Source organism: Ascidiella aspersa, chromosome 4 (genome assembly GCF_963924565.1).
Source record: "Ascidiella aspersa chromosome 4, kaAscAspe10.2, whole genome shotgun sequence".
NCBI lineage: Eukaryota > Metazoa > Chordata > Ascidiacea > Phlebobranchia > Ascidiidae > Ascidiella > Ascidiella aspersa.
In genome coordinates this window covers 11,367,225-11,391,424 of record NC_139450.1, presented here as the reverse complement: position 1 = coordinate 11,391,424, position 24,200 = coordinate 11,367,225, and the positions used below count along the sequence as shown (strand labels likewise).

Genomic DNA, 24,200 nt, shown 5'->3' with positions numbered 1-24,200 from the left:
GCGACAAGTCGAGAATAGAAACGCAAAAAACGTCGCAAAATTAGCCAGTTTTAGCGGCGTGAACGCGAAATATAACATATATAGATGTGTGATAATAAAGTATGCCACAATGGTGCAGACGTGCTTAGACGACGGCGTACGTCGTTCGTATCTGTGTTCGCGTAAGCAATTAGCGGTGTGTACAACAAATTTGGTATTCGGCTTACGATAGCATAGATAGACACATCATATCCCAACTATGGCAAAACTCGCCGACTTACGTGGCCGTGCATATAAAACATGAAGTATAGTATAGTAATCATATATGTGAACCATCTGTTAAGCGGTTGGCAGCCCCCAGGACAAGCGAATTTACAGTTATATGCCGAGATTTAGTGATGCCGGAGTTACTTATCGAATCCCGTCATAAAACATAAACTCCAGTTTGCTCGCCACTGTTGTAATGCGGACAGCATATATAACCACGCAAATTGGTCATGGATAAGATTTTACCGTAAGCAATGGTGTACGGCGGTGAGGGCGATTTTAAATAAAGTTTAACAACCCTTTATTTCGTAATATCACGCTGGACAAAATCATTATAATACCCTCTTCTATTTGCAATACACCATTGTTCGACGAACATTTAAAATGTAAAACAACGTTTTTTTCGGACAGAGCGTTATGTCGCCAACGCAGACGGCGTACACGAATGCCAGGTCAACAAGTAAAATAGCAGCGCGACGAAATGATGTCGCGGTCGTGCTACAACACCGGGAGTGCTGCGATAGACGCAGTACCACTCGCATCAGAGACTTGGCGATTTATCACAAGAAATCGCCCTTAGGAAACTTTTCTTCCACGCTGAGCTTATCTGTGTTGTAGAGTCGCTTCGAGCTGCGGATCGAGCTGTTGTAGTCTTTTGACTTCATGCGCTGCAGCTTGCGCAGGGGAGTCCCCGACCAGTCGTCGCTCAGCGAATCGGAGGCTGTGCTGCGCGCTGACGTCGTAAGAACCGCTTTCGTGATCACCTGTTGAAACGAATTTGAGCGTAATTGGAAGCCATTTTTGTTCTGATTGTTTAAGCAGGGTCTTTGAGGAATGCAAACGTGTGCAATTGTTTTGAGAGTGACAATTGTAAAAGCAGGTGTATGGCTATATTTCAAGCTGAATAAATTATTATCAATATATGTTAAATATTGGTAAACGCGTGTGTCTAACCAGGAGATTAAATAAGACTTTCTATACAATTTACCAACACAGCGCTGTGCGATCAACTCGCCTTCATCAATGTGTTGGTGACAAAATCTATCAATTGCTGCGCGTTTTTTATCTAGAAAATTTCGCCCTGGGAGAAAACACCAAACAACTCCATTTATTGTACTAAATTGGCCAACAAACTTTCTTGTTAGTTCCGCATCTCATAAGGTCGTGGCATAAGGTATTACACTATATACGTCGCTTGACTGGTTTCTATTGTTTTCCGTTAGTTTCAACACTGGTAGTATACCCAACAGTATGCAACACATGCAGCATCCATTATCAACTGCATTATTATCTTCCTCCTAGATTATGATTTTGAATTCGCAGTGCAACACGGGCGACCAAATTACCACGAGATGCTTATAGTTTTATATTTGAGCAAATAATAAGAGAAAAACACCGGACGCCAAGCCTCGGGCGATTATAACAGACACGGATTTGCAACAAACGCTAAGTAAAAACAGCGCTGGGCAATCTTGGTACATTCGTTTTTAATAATGAAGCGATCGTTGTCGTTCGTTGACTCGGGATCACGCTAGACAGACATTTAACTGGATTATCTTCGATTATACGAGCTATGGAAGACAAGGCGTCGACATGATTCGTGCTGTGCGCATTAGCTAAAGTCACGTACAAGCGATGGACGGCCAGAGTAGAGAGTTTACGGTCGCGACCTTTGTGCTGCGTTTATTCGACATGGGCTTGAACACCAAAAACTAAGAGCAGTGTTTTGTTTGTGGAGCCAGACGAACTTTAATGCGTGATGTCTAGGGTAATAAAAACATAATGGTTGTTTCTACCTTTTAAGATTGTTAAGCATGGTAAAACCTTTTTAAAAACAGATATTTAAATAACTAATGTCGATTTAAGAACTTTTTGAAGTAACAATACAATTTCGTATAAATAACACCTTTACAACAACCGTGGTGTTGTATTATTTCAAATTGCAGAGTTTTACAAACATATATATAATTACGCTGTCGAACTATTTTTATAATGATGTAAGCATGGCCGATTTGCGAACAGGTCGATATACAAGATCATAAATGGCTCCACAAGTAGGTGCTCTTAAAAAAGGGAAATCCAGGCCGTTTATCTACTGTGTTAAACTACGGTTTAGTGTGCGCATGCACGTGAGCCGTAAAACCTTATCAAGGGACGTATATTTTAGATTAAAGGTCGATTCTTTGGAATTAAAAGGACCGCATTAGATAAAGCTCCGACAAATAATTAATTACGTCACGCATCGAAGAGAGAAATGTTTAAGAGAAAGGATGTCCAATACCTATACCCGATTTTGAACTAAAAGTATTATATTTTCGCTATTCGATACCAAAAATTGTGCTTACTCTGATCAAACAAATCTGGTAATATTTTTCATGTTATTGGGCAAAATTGGCGTAAGTGGCAAGAAGTTCAGTTACCGCCAGTTGTTAACCTACAGTGTTTTTTATTTCCTTTTAAGATACAATTCACTGCGTTAGAGTGCAAATCATGGCTAAAGTTCCTATATTAAATTGCATTTGGATCGGCACTGATACTACCCTAGTATCGGACGAGTACCAATATCAGCACTTGGCATCGGGTAACGGCTTTGATTCGATCCTATTATACCCCGAAAACTTGATAGTACAAGTAAGTGTGAAAACACACAAACTTACCATTCCGGGCACGCCGGTATACGTTCTCAGGATGCCACGCTTTAGCCTCCTGTAGTGCGAGCCGACTACCAGGATAGACGTAATCTAAAACACAAAACATGTTTTTTTTTTCGGGTTGTTTTAAAGAAAGGTCGACTTTTAGTTTAAAACTAAACTAAGAAGGTAACTTACAAATAGTGTATTGAGACCAATTATGATCAATATCGACGAGACTTTCATCATCATTTTCATTCCTCCCAGAACAACGAGCACGCCTTCTTTTAACGCCTGCATATAACGTATTTTATATTAGCGCCGAAAAAATATTTTAATGTTTTTACTCGTATATAAAATATATAACACTTTAAAAAATATTTTAGTTTACGGAGAATGTTATTTGTATAAAATAGCAATGGTCAATGATAGAGGCCGCCTACCTCTAGTTTGGCTGACACAGAATTGAGTTAGGTATAAATTCCATATTTGATAGGTTGACACAAAAACATTACATCCTTGAAACCATTTAAAAGATAGTATATTTTGAAAAAAATGTAGGAAAGTAAGTAGTTTTATGAAAGGTTTAAACAATAGTAAAATAGTCCCTAATGGGACTTTTAACTCTTTGCGGTGTTTTACTTACGGCGTCCATAAGGCTGTCCAGGTTAAGGGCTTCCGTCATGTCAAAGTGCAGAGTGCTTTTTAGAAGAACGGTCACCGTCTCCATCATGTTTTCAATTTGGATCACCAAGTCCTCTTTCAGAACCTACGTAGAACATTTACTGGTTTAACGAGGTGCAGGAATTGCTATGCTAATTTTTGGAGAAGGATAGTACAAATATTTTATCTACAAACAGGTATAAAATCGCGAGAGACAGTCTCATAACCCACGTCATGCCATATCCTGTTGGTTATTGCCGATACGAGGTCATATTTATACTTGGCTGTTCAATATCAATCGTCCTATAAAGAGATGGGCATCGGTTGTGAAAAAAACACTTAAACTTCCCTTCGCATGTTTGTCGAGCTACATTGCTTAAAAGTCGCCACCGAATTGGCTACTTTTGTCAAAACAACAAAAACCGATACCATTAGGCTGTAGCATCAAGCCAGCTAAATTGGCGATACGCTCAGTACGGTTCATCACGGTCGGCTGCCTTGGTTGGATTTCCTGCGGTTCGAAGGAAGTCGAATCACCGACAAACACTTTTTATTAAACCACAACGCATAGTAATGTGAGGCTTACCATTGTGTAGCCGAGGAAGCTGGTTAAACGGTTGCAATGTAACAAAGCGCTTAAATAGAGCAGAAAGCTAGTTATGGTTGCTTTTTTATTCTGTCAACATAACGTTTTAGTCACATGCAACTATTTTATTGATTAGAGGCGCGAACTTGTGCGTCGAAGGGTAAAATTATGACAACACAAAAAAAGCTTATACACCAGTGAACTATTTGTTCCTTACAGCACCCCTCAAAAATAATAAATACATTTTCGGCACCCAGACTGGAAATTTCGTTGAGTATTTTACTGAAACGGCACTACAAATAGTTGAACAACACAATCAACTTAAAACATGTAGGGAAATGTCATTTGATATAATGGTCTCTAATCGTAGTTTACCAATTGAGCAAATATTAAATACTTAAATTTCCCAAATTACCCATCGGCACCCTTGAGCATTATAAATGGCACATTAGTGCAATGCGGCTCCCCGGTTGAGAACCACTGCTATACACTTTAGTTTAAAAGTATAGGAAGCATAATCGATACTGATTTCAAAACTTCATGCCCACCATTTTCGCCATGTTCCAGTAAGTCTCGTTGTCGAAGAGTAAATTCTCCTCGAAGCGCGCGATCTGTATGAAGCCGAAGATGGAACCTCCAATCGTTCCTATCTCCGACACAATCATCAGTACAATGTAATAAGAGAGCTTCGAGTGTTGCGCCTGCGGATAAGTTGAAGTTTATTATTTCACTGGAAAAATTTTTTTCTGTTCGTTGCTTTGTAAGAAAACTTGAAGTTGCGTCACACTGTTCGTTTAAAGCAGGGGTTTTTAAACTGGGGTTCAAAAGATAGTGTTACCGGGTCCATGAGGTCCTAATTGAAATATTGGTATATATTTAAAAAGTACTTAATTTTTTAAGGAAAATAGTGTAATTAAAAATAAAACGTTTGTACACTGAATGTATTGTGCTTTCACCTTTTTTGGACAGACAACAGCAGACCTGTGTATTTGTATTGCGACGTCAATTTACGAGGTCGTCGCGAAGCAAAAAACATTTAGGGGTCCGCGGGAAAATTTTTTTAAGAACCACGGTTTTAAAGGCACGATTTTAAAGGCACATAAAACGATTTGACGTCGCATTTTGTTCACTTACCTTGAACGTTCCGTAAATTGCGAGGACTGATGACGTCACCACTGCAGCGAGGAATAAAAGGACAAAAACGTAAATCACCTTGAACGCTGAAAGTAAAAGTAAAATAGTGTTAGTGCTGCGGTATTGAGCCTTAAAAATAATTTGAGCTAATTGAAAACAATTTTTTTTTAAACAGCTGAATAAACTTTGCTGATAAATGACAGCATAAGCACACAAACCGATTATTTAAGTTTTTTGAAAGGAAAGATACCAAAAAACAGGGGGCAACAAAGCAGCGGTGCTGAATTTCAAAAGTACCGACCGAAAATTATATTATTGCGTATCACATTATTGCGAAGCCCAACACGAAACCGCATCAGGGGTTTAAGTACGAACCTGTTGGCAGGACGTTAAGGTGCTCCCAGAGTTGCGGACAGAAGCAGTTGGGCGCTGAGTAGGACAACGCCATTGTGAACATGGCGGAAAACATCACCTGTGAAAAAAAGGCAGCGTTGTAGCTGTGCAATTCACCTAATCAAATTAGTTATTCGAAACGTTCAAAATGCGGATGGTTTTTGATATTCTTATTACGTCTTTACTACAACCTCCAACCATTATGCTCCCAAACTACGTTTGTGTTGACTATATTTGCTAAGACTCGTTTCAAGTTCACAAAATTCATATTGCAAAGAATGATGGCGGACGTTCGAAGTAGAAAAAAGACAAGGCAGGCGAAAAGGCCTGATTGCTATCATTCGAACGTGGTTAAGCGCAAAGCCTGTAATTTGGCGAGAGTTCTCCCAACGGAACTGATGGAAGCTTACGGTTGCGTCACCTTGAGATGTTTGCTAATAAATCATTGAAAACGTCGCGGTCGACAGCTCGGGGCGTTAACTACGCGCTCCACACTGTTATCAAGCGTACGACGCAATTAGGTCGATCAAATCGAAGAGCTTTGTTTACGGACTACATAACGACTGATTCTGACAGCCTTAGTTGGGGTTTTGGCAGTTTTCATGTTTGCATGTTTCTAGGGCTACCATACGTTCTCTCTTAACAGGATTTGTCCTTTTTTTTCGAAGAAAAATGAATGGTTCTCCCGAGCACATTGAGAAAATACACTAATGTCCCATTTTTGGTAGTTTGTTATTGCTTATGTTTTAACAGAACTTTTTTTATGTGACTTTTCAGCAGGAGAAGACCTAGTTAAGTTAAATGACTTTTAGGCGACAGAATAAGTTTGCATTTTTTTAATGATCCTTATTAAAAATTAAAAAAACAAAACAAATACCGGTAGTAACAGTAAAATGAATTTGACCCGTTTTTGTGTCTTTTGAACTGTTGCTTTGACTAAAATACGCGGATAATTAATTAGACACCAAAAAGATATGGTACATATTTCAATTTTTCCTCTGTTTTGACAATGAAAATACGGCATGTCGCATGCCTACACATATCTAAAATAAAGTACCTGTCGAAGTTGTGTATACATTTGTCTCACTAAATATCGGATTTTATTTGCATACCTTGCTCATTTATTAGCGCACAAATATCGAGCATTGAATCAATTTATATCAAAAAGTATAACAAAAAAGGTTATTTAACGCTAACTTAAACAAAACTCTTCCATCTGCGGTTTTGTTTAGTTTTGAAACGTGAGATTCAGAGTAGGATTGAGATGACAGGTAATTTTAATCAACTTGTTAAGTTTCACACTGAAAATAGAACCACAATTATTTTTTGCAAAATTGTTTTTTGTTTACTTGAATTATTGTGCAAAAAAAGGGAATTTTTACAGGCTTGAGTCACTCCTCCAATTTTTACTCAAATTATGGGGGTGGTTTCATGCTTCACTGCAAATAGTGATTTCCATTTCGCCTTAGTGGGCGACGTCGCGACTCGAAAATAGTTGTCACGGGAGAAACTTTGTGTGACGTCACCCTGTTAAATGTGGCACAGAATACAGACAGAGTTATATTGAGTGTAGAGCAGAATTTATAGCAATGATTACATTTTCGTATTTCAACAAAAGGTTATATCCAGAAAAGTTTATTTTTAAATATTTCTTAGAACCTAAACAAAGAAGTGCGTTTTGCTTGGTTCTAATGGACAATTGGACATATGACCAATCGTTTAAACATGAAATTAGTTGGGACTTATGTATTAACACTAAAATTTTCAAAATTGCAGCAATCAGGCTTTATCCCGAAGAAATTTCCTTGGCAAAAACAGGACTGTGGTGTAAAGCCTGTTCGAAGTACGACATATCGCTCCACTGAAGCGATTTACTGCCAGGCTGGAAAACAAACATGCACCGCTTTTCTACATACGTTTGAAAGTCGTTTGTCCGAAAATAGACAAACAGCAGTCGTCATTCTTATGGACGGCCTATGCAAACGGCGTAAAGGCATCGTACCGCATCGCTAGACACAAAATGTTTATTGGTTTTTGTCAAGCCTGCCTGGTTTATCTACTTTATCTCGAGTACACCTGCTTACGATCAGTTGGCAAACATGCGGACGACTTCAACACGGGCCTAATGATTTTGTTACGCAACCTAAAACCTTAAGGTCAACGGGACACAAAAGCGCCTCGTGGCTTAGTCATGTTGCGTTGGTCATCCGTCGGTTGGTCATTCGTAAAAATATTTAATTGACATAGAATGACGTAATTGACGCAGCACTGACTGACGACAGGTGGGCCAGCATTTATTTAGTGGATATGGCGAGTATTTTATAGGTCTGTTAAAATTTAGCTCACTGACTTATGAATAAACTTTAGCATACTAATAATTTATAAACCCAAATGCCTGAACACATTATAGGATCTCAAGCACTTTGACCTGATGAAGCACGGTTGTGCGAAAGCTTATCGAGAATCCAATACAATTTGTCTTTATACAGTGCCGCCTGATTCCTCTATTTAGAATTAGACAAATACGGCCATATACAAGTAAAATATGAAGTTCATCAGTTTGCAATTTCAGCAAATTATCATCTACGAAAGTTATCACATTAAATTAAATCTCTATCCAATTTATATTGATACTTGTTATCGCAATGAAATAACATGGCTAATTTAATGAAAGGCTGCCTGGGCCACATAGGAAACTAACAACATAAACAAGCAGGTCAAATTAAGTGATGGATTCGTCCCGATTTTATGTGTCCGGTGCATTAATTGGTTCTCTTGCGATTTGATTCGCGGCGGGGCCGACGATGTTGAGGTACAGTAACACATTTATTCCGATCGAGAGGTCTGCGTCTTTTAAATAATAAATGAACGTAGCACAACGAAGATGGTGTTTGTGACGTCACAGTCGCGCAGATATCACGTGAGAATCGTATGTTGCCGATGAGGTCATTTTAACCGTGTCGTATGACAACCGTTCGACAAGCTTGGTTGAAAAACATAAAACTGACGAGAAACCGGTTAATTTTTTGTAATCCTGTAGCTGAGTATATTGCACGCATTTTTACCCAAAATTCAACCAGCAGTCGTCACAAATTGCGAATTACAGAATAGCATATATTGCTTGTTTTTGGTTTTGTTACCTGCATTCGAGACCACGAGATTCTTAGAATGGTTTACTGTACATATAATAATACAAGGTCGTTTCAGCCCCAACCTTGATAACAGCTGGATTGATGCTATTTGTTTGATCCGAGACATGTTTTCGTCTAATTAAGTTGTATCCTAGATTCTGTGCCATGTGTGTTGCGTTCTTACTTTTTTTAGAGTAAGTCATCCTTACAGAAAAATCGATACTAATGCTGTAGCCTATGCCCTCTCGTAACAGCGCACAGACATGACATTCTGCGATGAACGAAAAATCCCGCCACTTGAGGGAACAGTGCGAATGACAAGCCGAAAAAAAACCTAATTTTCTAAATGTGATGTTATGTAATGCTGTTGACATTTTATTATGGGGAGAAACTTTTACCAACTTTTTCGTCTTAACGAGTAAAGTATAAGGTATTTGCGTGAATTTGTATTTCTGGTAACAAAATGTATGAAGTCTTAACCCAACTAAGTCTTAACCCAACTAAATAATAGGACTTTTGAACTGAGCCTTTGACATTTGTCTACTTTCGTAAGGCAACACGACTTTGCACTTTATCGTGGCAAAGAAATATGTTGAGTTGTGTCCCGCGACAGGCACGGATTTTTTTATCAGTACGAAAGTGAATCTAACAATGTGTAACAAGACGTTTCATGTAATGGCGCAAGGCAGGTGCCAACAATGATTAACTTTTTATAATTTAGCTTTTTGGTCCAAAGGCGGCCTCAACTTTGAAACGCAAACAAATAGCGTTCTCAGCTTGTGACTTGTGAGTACTGCAAAGTGTGTGTTTTAACGGGTTTGCTCGGGCAAGTTTGAGTGGGCGACCTACCTTGAACTACGAACGATTTTACGGGACCCAGACTTACTTAGTTTAACTAATTAAAAGGAATTGCAATTTCCAAAGAAAAAAATTAATTAAAAAAAAATCAAAAAAAAAATTAGCGACGTTGCGTTTTATTGGTCTTTTTTAATCCGCCAGGGTGTGTTTCATCTCAAGACCATAATGTTCAGCTACTGTTCGCTCAGCCCGCACCTGAGTTGCGGCGCAACGAGACACAATAACAAAACAACTTTCCAGGAAATTCCACCGCACTAGGTCCCTGAGGCTATGCCTAGAAAACGTCCGACCTACTCCAAACAATCATAAAACGGCTAACCCACTGCACTGGCAAAAGGAATCCACGGCACTCTTTGTTACGTCACAAACCGCAAATGTTTGCTCGCCAGTGTGACGACAATGAAACTTTTCTGGTTGGTTATTATTGAAAGGGGCACCAATTGCTGTGCGATGCGACCACCAGCAGTTAAATTTACAACGTTTTTAATTACAATGATTAAGAGTTCCAGCGACACAACTCTTTTTAAACTTGTATTTTATGACCTACAAGTTACAAAAAAATTTACATTTACATAGCAATAGTCTGTCCAAAAGAAAACTGATTTAACACGAATTGCGAATAAATACAAAAAACGAACTTTTAAAGATCACAAACAACAATGACGTCGCCTAGTAAGTGGTACTCTCGCGCAAAGACAAGAGTACTTCGGCAGTTAAGGATTTGCCAAGCACGATTTGATGCGATATCAGCCAAGCACTCGAAGCCTGTATATTGACCATTACAAATCAATTTTAAATATCCAATTCTTCCAAACACAACGATAAGTCTGTTGCGACGACAACCAATTTTTTCTCCATAAATTTCGGTCGTGTTCAATCCAACTCAAAGGACTTCGACACAAGGCGGAATGACAATGGAAGCTTTAAATTACAATAATGGCCCCATTTTCGCGGTGTTTTGTTACAGAGCCGCTATTCGGTTTAAGGGTGATTTATCCAGTTAAATAAATCGGTACGTTGGGCAACTTCGCACACTTAACTTAGCCATCGAAACTAAAATAGCGTTAAGCAAACGATTATGAAGTTTGTTGTCACAGCACAAAAGATGCAATTACAACTGGGACACAGCAAGCATATTTTGAGATTACATGTGATGGTTAGGAGAAATGCTCTATTGTTGACGCCATAGTTTTGGCGTGATGCGTGTTGTGATTTGTCTTCCTTTTAAGGTTATTATAGAAATCTCCTACAAGCCAGATAATACACTTTCTTAATTATTACCCTATGGTTAGTCGAAGCCACTTGTTAAACGTTGGGTTGGATTAGTAGAAAAATGAGTAGTATGAAGAATAAGTTCTTCCATGAAATAACCCCTTGTTCCTCGGACCCAGGTCATTTATGTGTATTGTAAGATTTCTATGAGCGGATTTAAAGAAAACTATGTACGCCAAAAAATAGATCGTATCGCTAAGAGAGAGAGAATTACTCCTCCAAGCGTTTACACAACTTTATAAAGACTTTAGTAATCAGGATTTTTCCTGCGCAAAACTATCACCCGCCGAGCGTTCAATTAAAACTCAGTGAACGCGCAATAAACAGTTCCACCTAGGCCTGTGACCAGCAGCGGCAAATCCAATTACAGCGTCATAAGATGCCGATTGTCCCAAATGCTGTCACCGCGGGAGCAGAGTCGCTTCGGATTAGAGGGGAAGAAATGGGTCGCCCCTGGCGCGAAAACAAACACTTAGACACACTGCAACCAGAGAAAGGCGCATTTGCGACAAGTTACAGTATTTGGTTTGCAGAAAGTATCACATTAAACGAAGCATCAATTCAACTCCGAAAGCCGACTGATACCGACAAAGCTGTCATACTGCCTGGCACGTTGACAGATGGTTTTCTGAGAAGCTGTCAGAAAAATACACGTTAGCGTGAAAAAAAACTTACACGTAAGAGTGTGATGATCAAGACCACTCCTAGCTTTTGATGTTTTTTTATTATGAATATAATTATTTCATCTTTAAGGCACAATATATTCCCTTATAATAACCAAATTACATGGCTTTTTTGCGAATAACTGTTTTCCCAGGTGTACCTAAATGAGTTTTGCTTTTGGATTTCTATCTTTTACGTGTCAATCATAAGCTAAGCGCGGAGGTTAACACACTAAACTAAATTAACAAGTTTTTGCTAAAAAATAAGGTTTCCAGTGTTGAAATACCAGTGTAGTAAAGACTTATGTCAATGACTTGACTTAAGTGCACTTAAAATGACTTGTCTTGGACATATGTTATTTCACAAATGACTTGGCCTGGACTTTAGTCATTTAAAGGTAACTTGTTTACCAACACTGTAAAAACCATTGTAATTTTCTTGCAGCATTATAAACGAACAAAATGTATAACAATTAGCCTATTATTTTATGTGATTGCACAATTCATTTAAAATGTTTGTACCTGATATTCATTTCGAGCAATAGGTGACAAAAATGTTGGCAAACTTACCGCTGTGGCGAAGGCGACCGCTATACTCCACGTTCCTGTGTCAAACTTGGGATGAAAACAGAAAAAGAAATGGGTAGGCTTTACTTTCATTTTAAACAGTAAAATAACACAACTAACAACTAAATTTAACTTCCTAGGCTCGGTCTCGAAGCCACTGTGAAATATGTGCGTCGTGTGGTTAATATAATCAGTTTATCGATGACAAACCAATTATTCTACAAACATATGAAAGCCTTATTTGCAGCTGAGGTTTATTGTCTTGCTGCAGTGCTCGCGCGTTTCGCACAAACCTTACTTGATTAAATATTTATTGCGTCGCAGTCACTTGACATAGTATTCTCGCACTGGAATGGATGTTTCTTACAGCACTCATGGTAAAAACATCCAGCAACGGAACTTAATAAAGTTGAACATTCAACAAATCCACTGCTCGTCCCAGTCCAGTTAAAGTAGATAAAAGTTGTTATGTGGATATAAATGCCAACCACAACCCCTCTAAACGTATGTAGATAATAATCGATTTCAAACTGATGCCATTACACGTTTGTCTGTTTTTGGCTGCGATCAAATGTGAGGACACGTCCTAAACAAGCACAACCAAACGACTTATCCGCATGCTATATTTACTGCCTTCTGGGAAATACACATAAAACGCCGCTAAAATATATGTTTCGCGGGAGACAAATCTCTTGATATTCTTACGTGTTTGCGCGAAACAAACTTTTCTCGATTCTGAATTGAATTCACGACGTAGTGGCTTAGTTTAAACTTGTAAATCCAACGCGGGTGAAAACATGGAAAACATGTTGCTTCATCATTCGTCTATATTTATTTTCCGCTCAAAGTCAATTATTTGTGACTGCCACGTTTTCGTCTGTAATTGTGTTCCGTAGAAGCGAGTCTGCGACTTTTTGTCAACGAGACGGCGAGTGGCTTTTAAAGCCTAATGCCCATGTCGTTTTGCACATGAAAGGGCGGTATTAAAGCTGATTCTACTTGACTAACCTAAAAAACTGCAACATTTCTTTAAGTGTGCCACGCCGTTTAGTTGGTGTACGCGTAATCAAAACAGTTTTTGTTCTTAAGTTTAATATGATCACCGCATTTTAAACGATTGACTAAGACAACATCAATGCTGACCAAGTGTGAACTCTAGCGATATGCAACCGTAATCCATAATCAAGCCAGTCACCAAATATACACAGTGCCAGTTGCTCTACAGTTGATTAGACTTTGCCTGTCAGGCCTTTAATTGGTCGAGTGTCGAGTGTCTGGCAACGGTACAACGGTCGATTAATTGTGCAAGTTTGAACCGCCGGTGCAGTGTTAAAATCAACGCGTATATAAGGTGTTTAAAATGTCTAACTGTAGTTTAAAGTCAAACTATCCGAATATTATTAAAAACTCAATAAAATGAAGGGACGTTTTTGAAACATATGACATAAAAGTAGTAGTACCACAACGCCTGAAATGACAACATGTAATCTGTTTTCATTCACACAATTATAGGTAGCTTACTACACTAGCTATTGGAGTGTGCAACTTTAAAATGCCAAACTTTATCTATCCCTGCATTACAAAATTACTGGGTGGTTTCTTCTGGTAACCTAGCTTATGTCCTAAATTAGATAGCTTAGATTCTGTTTCCTGTGCTTTAAGATCGCCGGCAAATGAATTTCAGGTAATATTATTTACATGGCTTTTAATAAATCCAGGCTAAACCGTCTTCACGCTTTCAGAGAGAAGTAACATAATCTCTACCGCGTAATTACTACCCAGGCTCACTGGCCACCCTTCTCTCTGTGTTATCAGGTACGGTAACGTAGACGATAGCTGTAACGCCACACACCCGAAGGCAACGAGTGAATCAAGCGTGAACAGACTCGCTGTTGTCACAGAAAAGGCGTCACGCTTCGTTGCCCAACCGCCAGTCTAGAAATCGCACAACTCTAGCGGAACTCTAAACAATAACTTAATACCATACGGTGTCGCTCGCGATAAACCATGTTGAGAACGACTCGGGGGGCCTAAACAGCAATGAATCAACACCATGTTTCTACATGTGATATTGCACGATTGCCTAAATAATTAAATTAAATTATAATGTGTAACTACAACCAATGACTGTTTGGTTAGGTTCACTGCTATGAGCCAGCCATAACTTTCAGTCTCACACTTAAATTGCACAGCAACTACCGTACATCTGTTTTTAGGACATTTTTGCTGCGTTAAATAAAATGTTAAAGTAATTTCACGAGTATGAATGTAAAGGTTAGTTAACATCAGTTAAAAGCTTTGATTATCGTCAGGCTCAAATTTTTGTTTCGTCATATAAAATAAATTGCCAAATGGAATTTATGAGAATTTCTATATTCCGTGGTAATTCTAAGCCAGATTAAGTTTTTATCAGTATTTATTTTTTTTACAGAACAACAATACTTATACAAAAAAACAACCCGAAAGCCTTACACATTTTAATTTGCTTCCAAAACTTGCTTTCAATTTTGCAAACTTGATCCACCAAAGTGAGAAAACACAGTGCAAAAGAGTTTTCTTCAAGCCACAATAAACCGAAGCGGAACTTTTGCTTACAAAGGATGCCGTGTTGCGTTGGTCTGTTGTTGTCACGTGATAGAAAATAGATTTCCCGTTCCCTTGCTGTTCATCGCGAGCGGAGTCGCAGGGTCAAATCAAAGTAAACATGTTTTTTTGAAACGAAAAAGGAACTGTCAAACAAACACCGACAATGGTTAAAATCTTCGCTTCCTCCCGAAGGAACCATTGGACTTCCCGAGTGCCGAGTGCTGATGTGTTACATTGGTGTATAACCGTACGTTAAATATGGGAAACTCTGTTGAACGTGGGGAAATCGACCTGGACGACTTGAAATGTGAGCATTGCGGTGCCCAGTTTAGAAACATTTTGGCAAAAATCGTGCACGAAGAAGAATGTCAAAGAAGCAGACCGAGCACTGCGCAGGTATTCCAACATTTCCGAGAATAAACCTAAAAAAATCTTTGGTTTGCAAATTAATCGTGAAAACTTGTTTCTATTTCCTGAAAGGTGTTTGATGTGTTTTTTTTTCATATAAGGCTGTATTAACTTTCGAAAATGCTGCAGGTCTATAAAGTTTTTAAGTTCGACGATACCAATCAATTGTAAAGGACTATTTTTTTTATGCGATCTAAATTGATTCAAGTATATCACAATAACATTTTCCCAACAGATACGCCAAGCCAGAGCACAGCAACAGGAGCGAACACGAAAAGTTGGCAAGTGTATTACAAAATATTATTAATATTCATACAGTTTAAAGCGTGCTTTTCACATAAAGATTCCCGACAGAAAAACTATTTCTGTTACATGTATACCAGTGTGGAAAGAAGACGTGCTTATAAAGAAATGTTCAAATAATTCATGCTTAAATTTTTTTAGATTTTTTAATTTATTTGTCGATTTTAAAACCCTTTAACATAGTCTGTATTATTCAGTAAGCTGATCATGTAAATTTCATCAATCGTAATAATGCCAGTCGACAAAAAACGTCTAAATATTAACTTTAAAATGTTTGGCCCATTTCGTACTTTAACATTACACTTGGTGCTTTATCAATGTCCTTCTTACTTTACTTACATTCTAACTTCATTTGCGCAGAGGAGCTGAAACAGTTGTTTGCTCTTTTACACATTACGAAGGCAATGCTTGAAAACGAAGACGATGATAACGATGACAACTCGCATAAATGTAAATTGAATGCATGCTGTTATTGGCCTAAATTTTCCTAAAATCATCCACTGGGATATTGCTGTGAGCTACAATGACCAAACCAACTGTCAGGCGTATTAATTGATTTAATAATGTCGCATAACATGCGATAATAAAGTATTTTTGTTTATCAATTAAGCTTTTCTATATTTCCTTTGGGACGGTACGCTATACTGGCTGTTTGTGATATTGTATGCAAACTCTTTTTTTGTTATAAATTTGTTTTATGGTTTCAGGTAAGCCCCTGGTTAGCATGAGGGTCGTACGAGGACCTTCGTGGAGATGGGATGAACAAGTAAGTAAATTTCACAAAATAGAAAAAAAACATTAATCCAAGGTGTAAAAGACATGCAACAAATCGTCGGTTCATGTCGGTCCTTAAACACAAATTTAATTATATAACTTCATTTAGGTTTAACTCGGCATTGGAATATTGCGACAAAATAAATAAATGATTGCTGTTTGTTGCAATCCATGTAAACTTATAAGCGGAGGGTTTAACGAAAAATCACACTAGGTTAACGATTCAACAGACCACAAAGTTACATGGCGTTGCAACAAACAACTTATTAAATCTAAAGATAAACCAGCCTTAAAGCAAAATAGTTAAACCGATCATGAGTTTTTTAAAGACAGTAATAAAAAAAATTAAAAGCACAAAAAAAGGCTCGATTGTTTATACAAAACCACTGAACACAAGGTATCTTAACTTGAAGACCTATAATTAGTAGTTGACGTTCAAAATTTGCGTCATAGCGTGACGTCATAAAATAAATCTCAACAAACTTGTTATTGTCAGTCAAACTCGTGCTCAAGTATTGAAATGGAATGCAGCCAAAATCCACTTTAATTTAGCGCGATAACTTTTTTGTGTTTACGGTCTAAGTTGGCGAAAATTGTTTAAGCATTATAAGTAACTATTCGTGTTATGTTGATTTTAAAAATACGTAAAATATTTGGGCGAGCTGAAAAAACTTTGGTTAAGTTGGGAAAGAAATATTAGAGAGCGTTGTGAAAAGTACGACGTCGTTTGGATTAAATGCTTGTCCCCAATTATGTACACATGGAAAAAACTAAAAAAGATTGTGTATAGTAAAAACAAGCAAAACAATTTTTTGTGGGGGCGGAGACATTGTGCCTCCCCCTAGATCCACCAATAGTGTCAGCTTTACCAACATTGTGAGCGTAAGGTTACTAACGGAAAGTCCCTGGACGCTCGTCACAAAAGCTGCAACTTAATACAAATCAAACCTGAAACTCTAATAAGAATTTAAACAACATGTAAGGTGATACGGGGAGTGTGAATAACAAAAGCTGGGCGGAACATGGCCAGAGCCTAAGAAAAACTAGGAAATAAAAACAAATACGACAGAACGAACAAAGTTAAATCGAAGATTTTGTTGCACCCTTATCAGAGAAAAACATTCGCTTTTCCTTCGAGGGTATACAATTTGTTTGTTTTCGAATTTGTAAACAAGGTATTTTACCGAGTTAACTTTAAATCAAGTAATTTGCGCCGCCCTTTTAGTCACACGGTTAAATAAACAATCAAGTTTTAGTCAAAGCCTTGTTAAAATTTATTCCCCAGTAGTACAAGTTCATTTACCACTTTCGAAACCTAGTTACATTGAATGAAATGGACATTGTTTTAATATATTTTCATGCTGAAAGAATCACTAGATCCAAACCACCAAAAGCGATAGTCAAATCCAAGGAAAATTAAGTCAGGTAAGCAAATTGGGCTGATTTGAAGTCAATTTGACTAAGTAACCTATATAAGTCTGTCAAATTGATTTAAAACACAGCTGAATCAATAAATTCCGGTGTTTACAGGCTTCCGCTATGAAGTATTTGGATATTTCAAAATTCAAACAATCAAAAAACACAAACATAAAAAAATGCTTTAAATCCGCTTGTAAAAAAATAAAAACCATTACTGTGTTCACGACGGTTGTGTAGGACGGTGGCGAAGGCTACGTGGGAACAATAATCAAGCTGAAACCCAACTATGTGGACGTGGTGTGGGATTGCGGGCGGGTTGCCAACTACCGCGTTGGTATCAACGACAGCTACGACCTGCTGGTACTCGACAGCGCACCATGCGGTAAGTACGTTAGTGGTCAAAAACCTTCTTGCGTTGCTGAAACTACCCGTGTTGAACCAATTTGGCACCTCTATTATCTCCGTCTATTTTAGCCGGGTTTTACGGTCATGTCCAATCGAATTCATATAATATATATTGAAAGAAAACGCAAGCAAGTCTTATCGTTAAAAATCATTTTTTTATTGCTGGCAAAATGTCATTCTTTGCATACTCTTTCCCCGTTTACTGATCCGTCATATTAGCTTTATTCCTTCTAGGTATATGCCTAGCCCGATAATATTGACAAAGTCAAATAGTACTAGAATGTAAATATGGTTTCAGTCAGGTCTTTCGAAATTTGGATTTTTATTAAATACTCTTCCTGATTTTCGAAGGCGTAAAGCACCCCGGCGTGACATGCGATGGTTGCAGCCAGCCGGACGACGCCTTGAGAGGGACCCGGTGGAAGTGCTACGACTGCGACGACTATGACCTTTGCACGGCCTGTTACATGGCCGACAAGCACTTGACTGAACACAAGTTTATTCGTTTCGACACATCGCAGTCATCCGGGTAAGATGCTGTTGTTTTTTGTTTTGTTGGGAGAACTTGTGGAAGAAAACATATCTAGTATCGTCGTGCAAATTGCTCATATTAAGGCAGTGGTTCTCAACCTTTTATGCTCCGCGGGCCCCTTTGAAAACCGCTAAACCCTCGTGGCCCTCTTGCTTAAAAAAACTAGCCTTGTATTTAATGTGTTTTCACTTATTTTACTACTCCTCGGTAATAACCAATACAGCCATTAAACGAAGTTTAACGAATAAAATCACTTACTTTTTATTGATTAACAATTCGTGGATTCATTTTACCTTGAATTAACTTACTTAGTCATTGCAAAGCTTTTTCTTCTATTCCGCCAATTTTTTTTATTCGGCTTTATTTTGTATAAAGACAAGCGAATGTCATTACATACGTCAAGATGATTTCTGGATTTCGTTTGATGCAAGCCAAATCAGAAAGTCCAGCTTCGCAAAGTTGCGAATTAAACGCACATTACAACAGCCTTCTTGCTGAGTAGTGGGTACGAATCTTAAAAAAACTGAGAGATCTCTGCACCTGGCATTGTACGTTAGTTGCTCACCCAACACCATTTAATGGACACTTAGTAATAAGGCGACCGTTGTCGAAAAGTTATTGGTTGCCCGAAAAAACACTTACGCCACGTTATTAGGCTACACGATATAAATGGCAGAATCGGATTCGATTACAATTTGAATTCGAATTAAACTAGCAAATTTTGAAAAATATTACAATTGGTTAGGTTGGTCTTAAGTTATATTACGAATTGATAAATAGGGTTTCAGATTACGCGTTACACTGTTACAGCCTTCGTTTGCCAAACATTTTCTTCAGTTAAATAATACCATTTTTGATGATGCAATGTTTCTGTGTTACTTATTACTCCTTTTACTTATTACTCCGGAATTCGGGGTTCATGATTTGCCAAGCGTATATCTCTATAATTATGTTGTATATTTCCTTCAGATGCCTAGTTCCTGCCCGCGCCAATGCCAATGAGGAAAAGATCCAGAGCAAGGGAATATTCCCTGGAGCCACTGTGGTTAGGGGTCTCAACTGGGGTTGGGGGGACCAGGACGGCGGCAAGGGAAGTATGGGAAATGTCACCCAAATTATGTAAGTTTAAGATCTAGTTTGTGTATAATAGTGTTTTGTGATTTAGCGTTGTTACACATTTCACAAGTCTTTCTCGCTAAATCGATCGGCTGTATCGAGGTTATTTTTTCTTACAGTGGATTTCAGGACAAGCAAGCTCGCGACGCGGCCTCAGTGGTCTGGGGAAATGGAAGGGAGAACAACTACATGGTGGGATGCAACGGCGACGTTGACCTTAAAACCGTGTCGCCTGGAAACGGCATGAAATACTACGGGGAAAGCTTGCTACCTTGCGGTAAGTTATAAATTCTTTAACTGAGGTTTTGAGTGAAAATGACGCCTAGATTCAGTACGCACTTCGTTACACAGTTAGCCTAATTCAAATTCAAACGACTCAATTTTCGACCGTTTTGTTATGCTATATGTAGTAAGTAGTTTGTCAGCGCTTAAAAGTATTTAATTTAGTAATATTGTTCACTCAAATGTTCCAAAAACTTGAAAAAAACTGATGCGCGACAGAAGGTACTTTTTAAGTAAAATATTTGGTTCTAATCTCTTTTCAGTTATTTTATTTATTTCATGCGCAGCCTGCTAAACTTGAACAGATTTAAGGCAAGACCTTCCTTTCGGGCGCGTACACAAAGTATAATCAATTCCATTTACAAAGTGCACATACTATATTTAGTCAAAACATGCCAATTTCGCATTCTGTTTAATTTCTAAAGGAGTGGAAGAGCCCATCACCACAATCCGGCCGTTTCGGATCGAGGATCAAGTAAAGTTCAGTCGCCATCCACTCACAATGAAGAAGATGCTTCAGGGCCATGGTGGATGGCAAAACCACATGATTGCGGTATGTATTGGTACATTTGCATTAGCGGGATGATAGCCATCTGTCGTGTCACAGGTACTTTGCTACTTTCGCAAAACATAAAATTTGTTTGAGAGTGTGTTTTCTTTAACTATTCAATGACGAGAGGTAAAACAAAAAAATCTTAGCATTACTTTTTTAAAGATGTTAGGTTATAAAGTTTATCTTTATTGACAACAGGTTATAGACCAAAAATACTTCTTATTAGCCATCTTTAACTAATGGTAAATTCTTTCGCGTTTTACGCAAATCTTCGTTAATGTTTTAGGCGTAATTAACGAAAAATACAATGAGGACATGGCATAAAAGGGGCTATTTACTTTACAATATTAATCAAGATCTATGCCACTGATTACCAAGTTTTTATGGCCACCAGTTTATATAGCCTCGTCGCGCAATTTCACTGTTTTTTTTCTAAATCTAATACATGTGTTTACAAACGGTACAATTGAAAAACGTCACGTTTTATGCTAATAAATGACTACGAATCCCGCTCTTTTTTGGATTTGCAGCTGATGAACAAAGCGGGAAAAGTAAAAGGCTACAAAACGAACAACGACGTGCTGGTTAAATATGACAGGGAGGCTATTGGCTTGTCGTTGGCAGAACAGGATTGCGTATGGAGGTTTAATCCGGCAGCTCTCAACAAATATTAATAAATGAAAGTCATCGCCACTCCACAGCCCTCAGCCGATAGGTCGCCTTTTGTTTCATTGTGTTATATTTCTGTATAAATAGTTATATAGTGTTTTTGTTCAACGAACAATATTTACATTAATATCCTACTATATGTTTAGCAATAGCCTACTATAAACATTTTTTTTAAATCGCAAAAGTCAAGTCATTTAAAAATTAACGTAATTCAAAAATATTTCAGTTAATTTTCTACGATAATAAAATTCAAACAATTAAAACCACAAAAGATCTCTGTACTGACTTACAAACTGCTAAAGTATAGGAAAACTTTTTTTCGTGTGCAAACTTGTAAAACAGTTTTTTTTTTTGGAGCATAATGGTTGGAGGTTGTAGTAAGACGTAATAAGAATATCAAAGCCCATACAGAAGTAGGTATCATTTTGGACGTTTCGAATAACTCTTTATTCATTTTCAACATCTTTCAACATTATGTTGAAAATGAATAAAGAGTTATTCGAAACACCCAAAATGATACCTACTTCTGTATGGGCTTTGATATTCTTATTAGTTTTTTTTTTTATTTATCAATATAAATAGTGTAATTTTTTAGAACATCTTAAACTTAAATAAAGTCGTTTATCTAAATACCTTAAGTAAAAACAGGTCATTTTGCCCCGAAAGGTTTTAGTGTATTTCATGCCTTGTAAAAGTTATATGACAACACTTCAGTGCAGCGGATTGAAATGAAAAGTCCCCTGTTTTTTCTCGCTAATTTTTTTGTTTATAATAAACACATTTTTATTGACTGTTTGTTGGTTGTTTTAAATGTACCGAAGCAATCGAAAAAAAAACAATTCAAGTTGAAACCGAAAGACCAAGACTGAAGTGGTTTTGCGTGTCAGAATAACAGTAGGGACAGGGGCGGTGTCCATTATCTTGATTGGTGGGGCATGAAAACTTTAAGCATAAAAACAACAAGTTGTCAAAGTTAGAACAGTCTACATCCCAAGACCGTACAGTATATTATAATGGTAAGTGTATGTCATGCATGTATATCGTTCGAAGTCTTAAAAAAGTGGTTCCAAACCGGGGTCACCAGAGGTTGTCAGAGGGGTTGTCGTGTACCACTTGTTGAACGAATATTGATCCGTGAACTAATTTTAGGGGGTTAGGTCGAATTCAGTAGTAAAGGTCTAATTCAGTGGTTCTCAACCGCCGGTCCGATAACCGGTGCCGGTCCGCATCAACTTTCCTGCCGGTCCGCCAAATATATTACAATTTTACATCTTAGTTGCAAAATGCCAGATGTTAAAAGCTTGTCCATCAAATGTAGAACTTTGCCACAATGGTGCAAGCGTTGTAGTAGGCTAAATCTCGTATAAGTCTTACGCTTTAAAACCAGTTGTAGGTGAAAAACTTCAATGAACCACGTAAAACGTGTATGATATCAAAAAGACAGCAGCAAATTGCTTATTAAATTGACTTAAATTTTCCATTTTTTGCTTTTAAGTTGCATATATTTTTTTCGTAATTACATTTTGGGTTGATTTTGATTTTTTAAGCCCACCGGTCCTCGAAACTTGTTTTGAAATTCTACCGGTCCGTAAGCTAAAAAGGTTGTGAACCACTGGTCTAATGGATATATCAGTGTATATTTAAGTAATGAATTTAGAAAAAAGAGTTTAATTAAAAATAAAACGGTTTTGCACTGACTGCAATTAAACTTTATTTCAGATAACTTAAGTCTATTGTATTGTGACGTCAATTTATGACGTCATATTTCAAATTTGTTTACCTAACGTGGTCCACGTAAAGCCAAAAAAATTAAATAAAAAAAGGTTTAGGAAGCACTGTTGTTCTATAATCTATACTAACATTATGAGCTTTAAAAACTGAAATTACCCAATTCGTACTTTTTTTTTCAAAGCTACTCATACGATTTTACAGTGAGTCTGATTTTGTATTGTTTTGTAATACGTGCACAATATTTTTTATTTGTTGGGAGAAAAACATATTATGACGCAAATAGATTTATGGTACAAAAGACGTGCATGCTGCTTTTGAGGTAATTTCGGACATTCTTGCCAAATTTTGAAACAATTTGTAAAGAAATTTTAACATTTTGCCTAATTGCATTTTATTGCAATTTGGTTTATCTCCCAGGTTTTTGAAAACTGGAAATGTGGATCGAGAAAACAAAAAGTTTGGGAAACACTTTGGTGAATGGTGACATGTTTTATTCGCGGTGTTTACTCGCTACATCAGGTATTCTATCAAAAAACGAATGTGCCCAAGCTAAACATTTATGGTCACAAATCATCAAGCATGTTTCCAAACGTAATAGGCCGACACCTTCCAGACTCAAATAACTTTGTGTATGTTAAAAAATCACCTAGCGGAATTAATGACAGTTTGTACAATACGAGCAAGTATTTAACGGGGGTTTTAACCAGTTTGGCCTCTTCTAGATTTTGTACGCCTATGAAAGTATAACAGATGTAAACATATTCGGTTACATTTGTTGTTCCGACAAGATTGGTCACTTTCGGAGATCTAACGTTATCGCTGACCTTGTAGATAACAACGTTTAAAATCAAGATATCAGCAAACTGTACAAAATAAAAAAAATGTTAAATATAAATGACGTTGTAAGAATATCAAAGCCCATACAGAAGTAGGTATCATTTTGAACGTTTTGATTAACTCTTTATTTTTTTTAATATAGTTTTCATAATAACATTCTATGTTGAAATTAAATAAAAAGTTATTTAAAATGTTCAAAATGATACCTACTTCTTAAAAGGCTTTGATATTGGTACTTCGTCTTATTGCAACCTTCAACCATTGCTCCGAAGTATGAATGGGATTTAAATAAACCGCAAGCATCCATCAGTTGTTAGAACAGGAAATTGATAATGCTCTATATAATAGCTATACACTTTATCACCGAGTGTTAAAAAGGCTAGCACACAACTTCCGCAGTAGGTGACAGCAAGTTGCAAGAGGACACTTTAGTACGACTTTAT

At 37.5% G+C, this 24,200-nt stretch overlaps 2 protein-coding genes and 1 long non-coding RNA gene across 3 annotated transcripts; 2 read left to right on the top strand and 1 right to left on the bottom strand.

The window, feature by feature from the left end:
- Positions 1-806: 806 nt before the first annotated feature.
- On the bottom strand, positions 807-12,330 carry LOC146147829 (uncharacterized). The gene is made up of 8 exons (XM_083387590.1): positions 12,146-12,330; positions 5,635-5,731; positions 5,260-5,345; positions 4,674-4,826; positions 3,523-3,645; positions 3,075-3,170; positions 2,904-2,987; positions 807-1,010 (listed from the first exon to the last, which is right to left on the bottom strand). The coding sequence occupies exons 1-8, from the start codon at positions 12,233-12,235 to the stop codon at positions 807-809; spliced, it is 933 nt and encodes a 310-aa protein (XP_083243716.1). The 5' UTR covers positions 12,236-12,330.
- Positions 12,331-14,939: 2,609 nt separating this feature from the next.
- On the top strand, positions 14,940-15,651 carry LOC146147828 (uncharacterized). Its single transcript, XR_014494821.1, has 2 exons — positions 14,940-15,124; positions 15,372-15,651. It is a non-coding gene; the product is annotated as an uncharacterized LOC146147828 (long non-coding RNA).
- A 47-nt stretch (positions 15,652-15,698) lies between these two features.
- LOC146147827 (E3 ubiquitin-protein ligase MIB1-like) lies at positions 15,699-21,423 on the top strand. The gene is made up of 7 exons (XM_083387944.1): positions 15,699-16,205; positions 17,870-18,014; positions 18,389-18,566; positions 19,539-19,688; positions 19,805-19,962; positions 20,393-20,520; positions 21,051-21,423. The coding sequence occupies exons 1-7, from the start codon at positions 16,137-16,139 to the stop codon at positions 21,192-21,194; spliced, it is 972 nt and encodes a 323-aa protein (XP_083244070.1). The 5' UTR covers positions 15,699-16,136; the 3' UTR covers positions 21,195-21,423.
- The last annotated feature ends 2,777 nt before the right edge of the window (positions 21,424-24,200 follow it).

Coding starts and splice junctions, on each gene's coding strand:
- LOC146147829 (XM_083387590.1), bottom strand. CDS start 12,235: ATGAAAGTAAAGCCTACCCATTTCTTTTTCTGTTTTCATCCCAAGTTT. Junction 5,732..12,145: donor CGGTCGCCTTCGCCACAGCG/GTAAGTTTGCCA, acceptor TTTTTTTCACAG/GTGATGTTTTCCGCCATGTT. Junction 5,346..5,634: donor CCTTAACGTCCTGCCAACAG/GTTCGTACTTAA, acceptor TTTTACTTTCAG/CGTTCAAGGTGATTTACGTT.
- LOC146147827 (XM_083387944.1), top strand. CDS start 16,137: ATGGTTTCAGGTAAGCCCCTGGTTAGCATGAGGGTCGTACGAGGACCT. Junction 16,206..17,869: donor CGTGGAGATGGGATGAACAA/GTAAGTAAATTT, acceptor ACGGTTGTGTAG/GACGGTGGCGAAGGCTACGT. Junction 20,521..21,050: donor GGCAAAACCACATGATTGCG/GTATGTATTGGT, acceptor TTGGATTTGCAG/CTGATGAACAAAGCGGGAAA.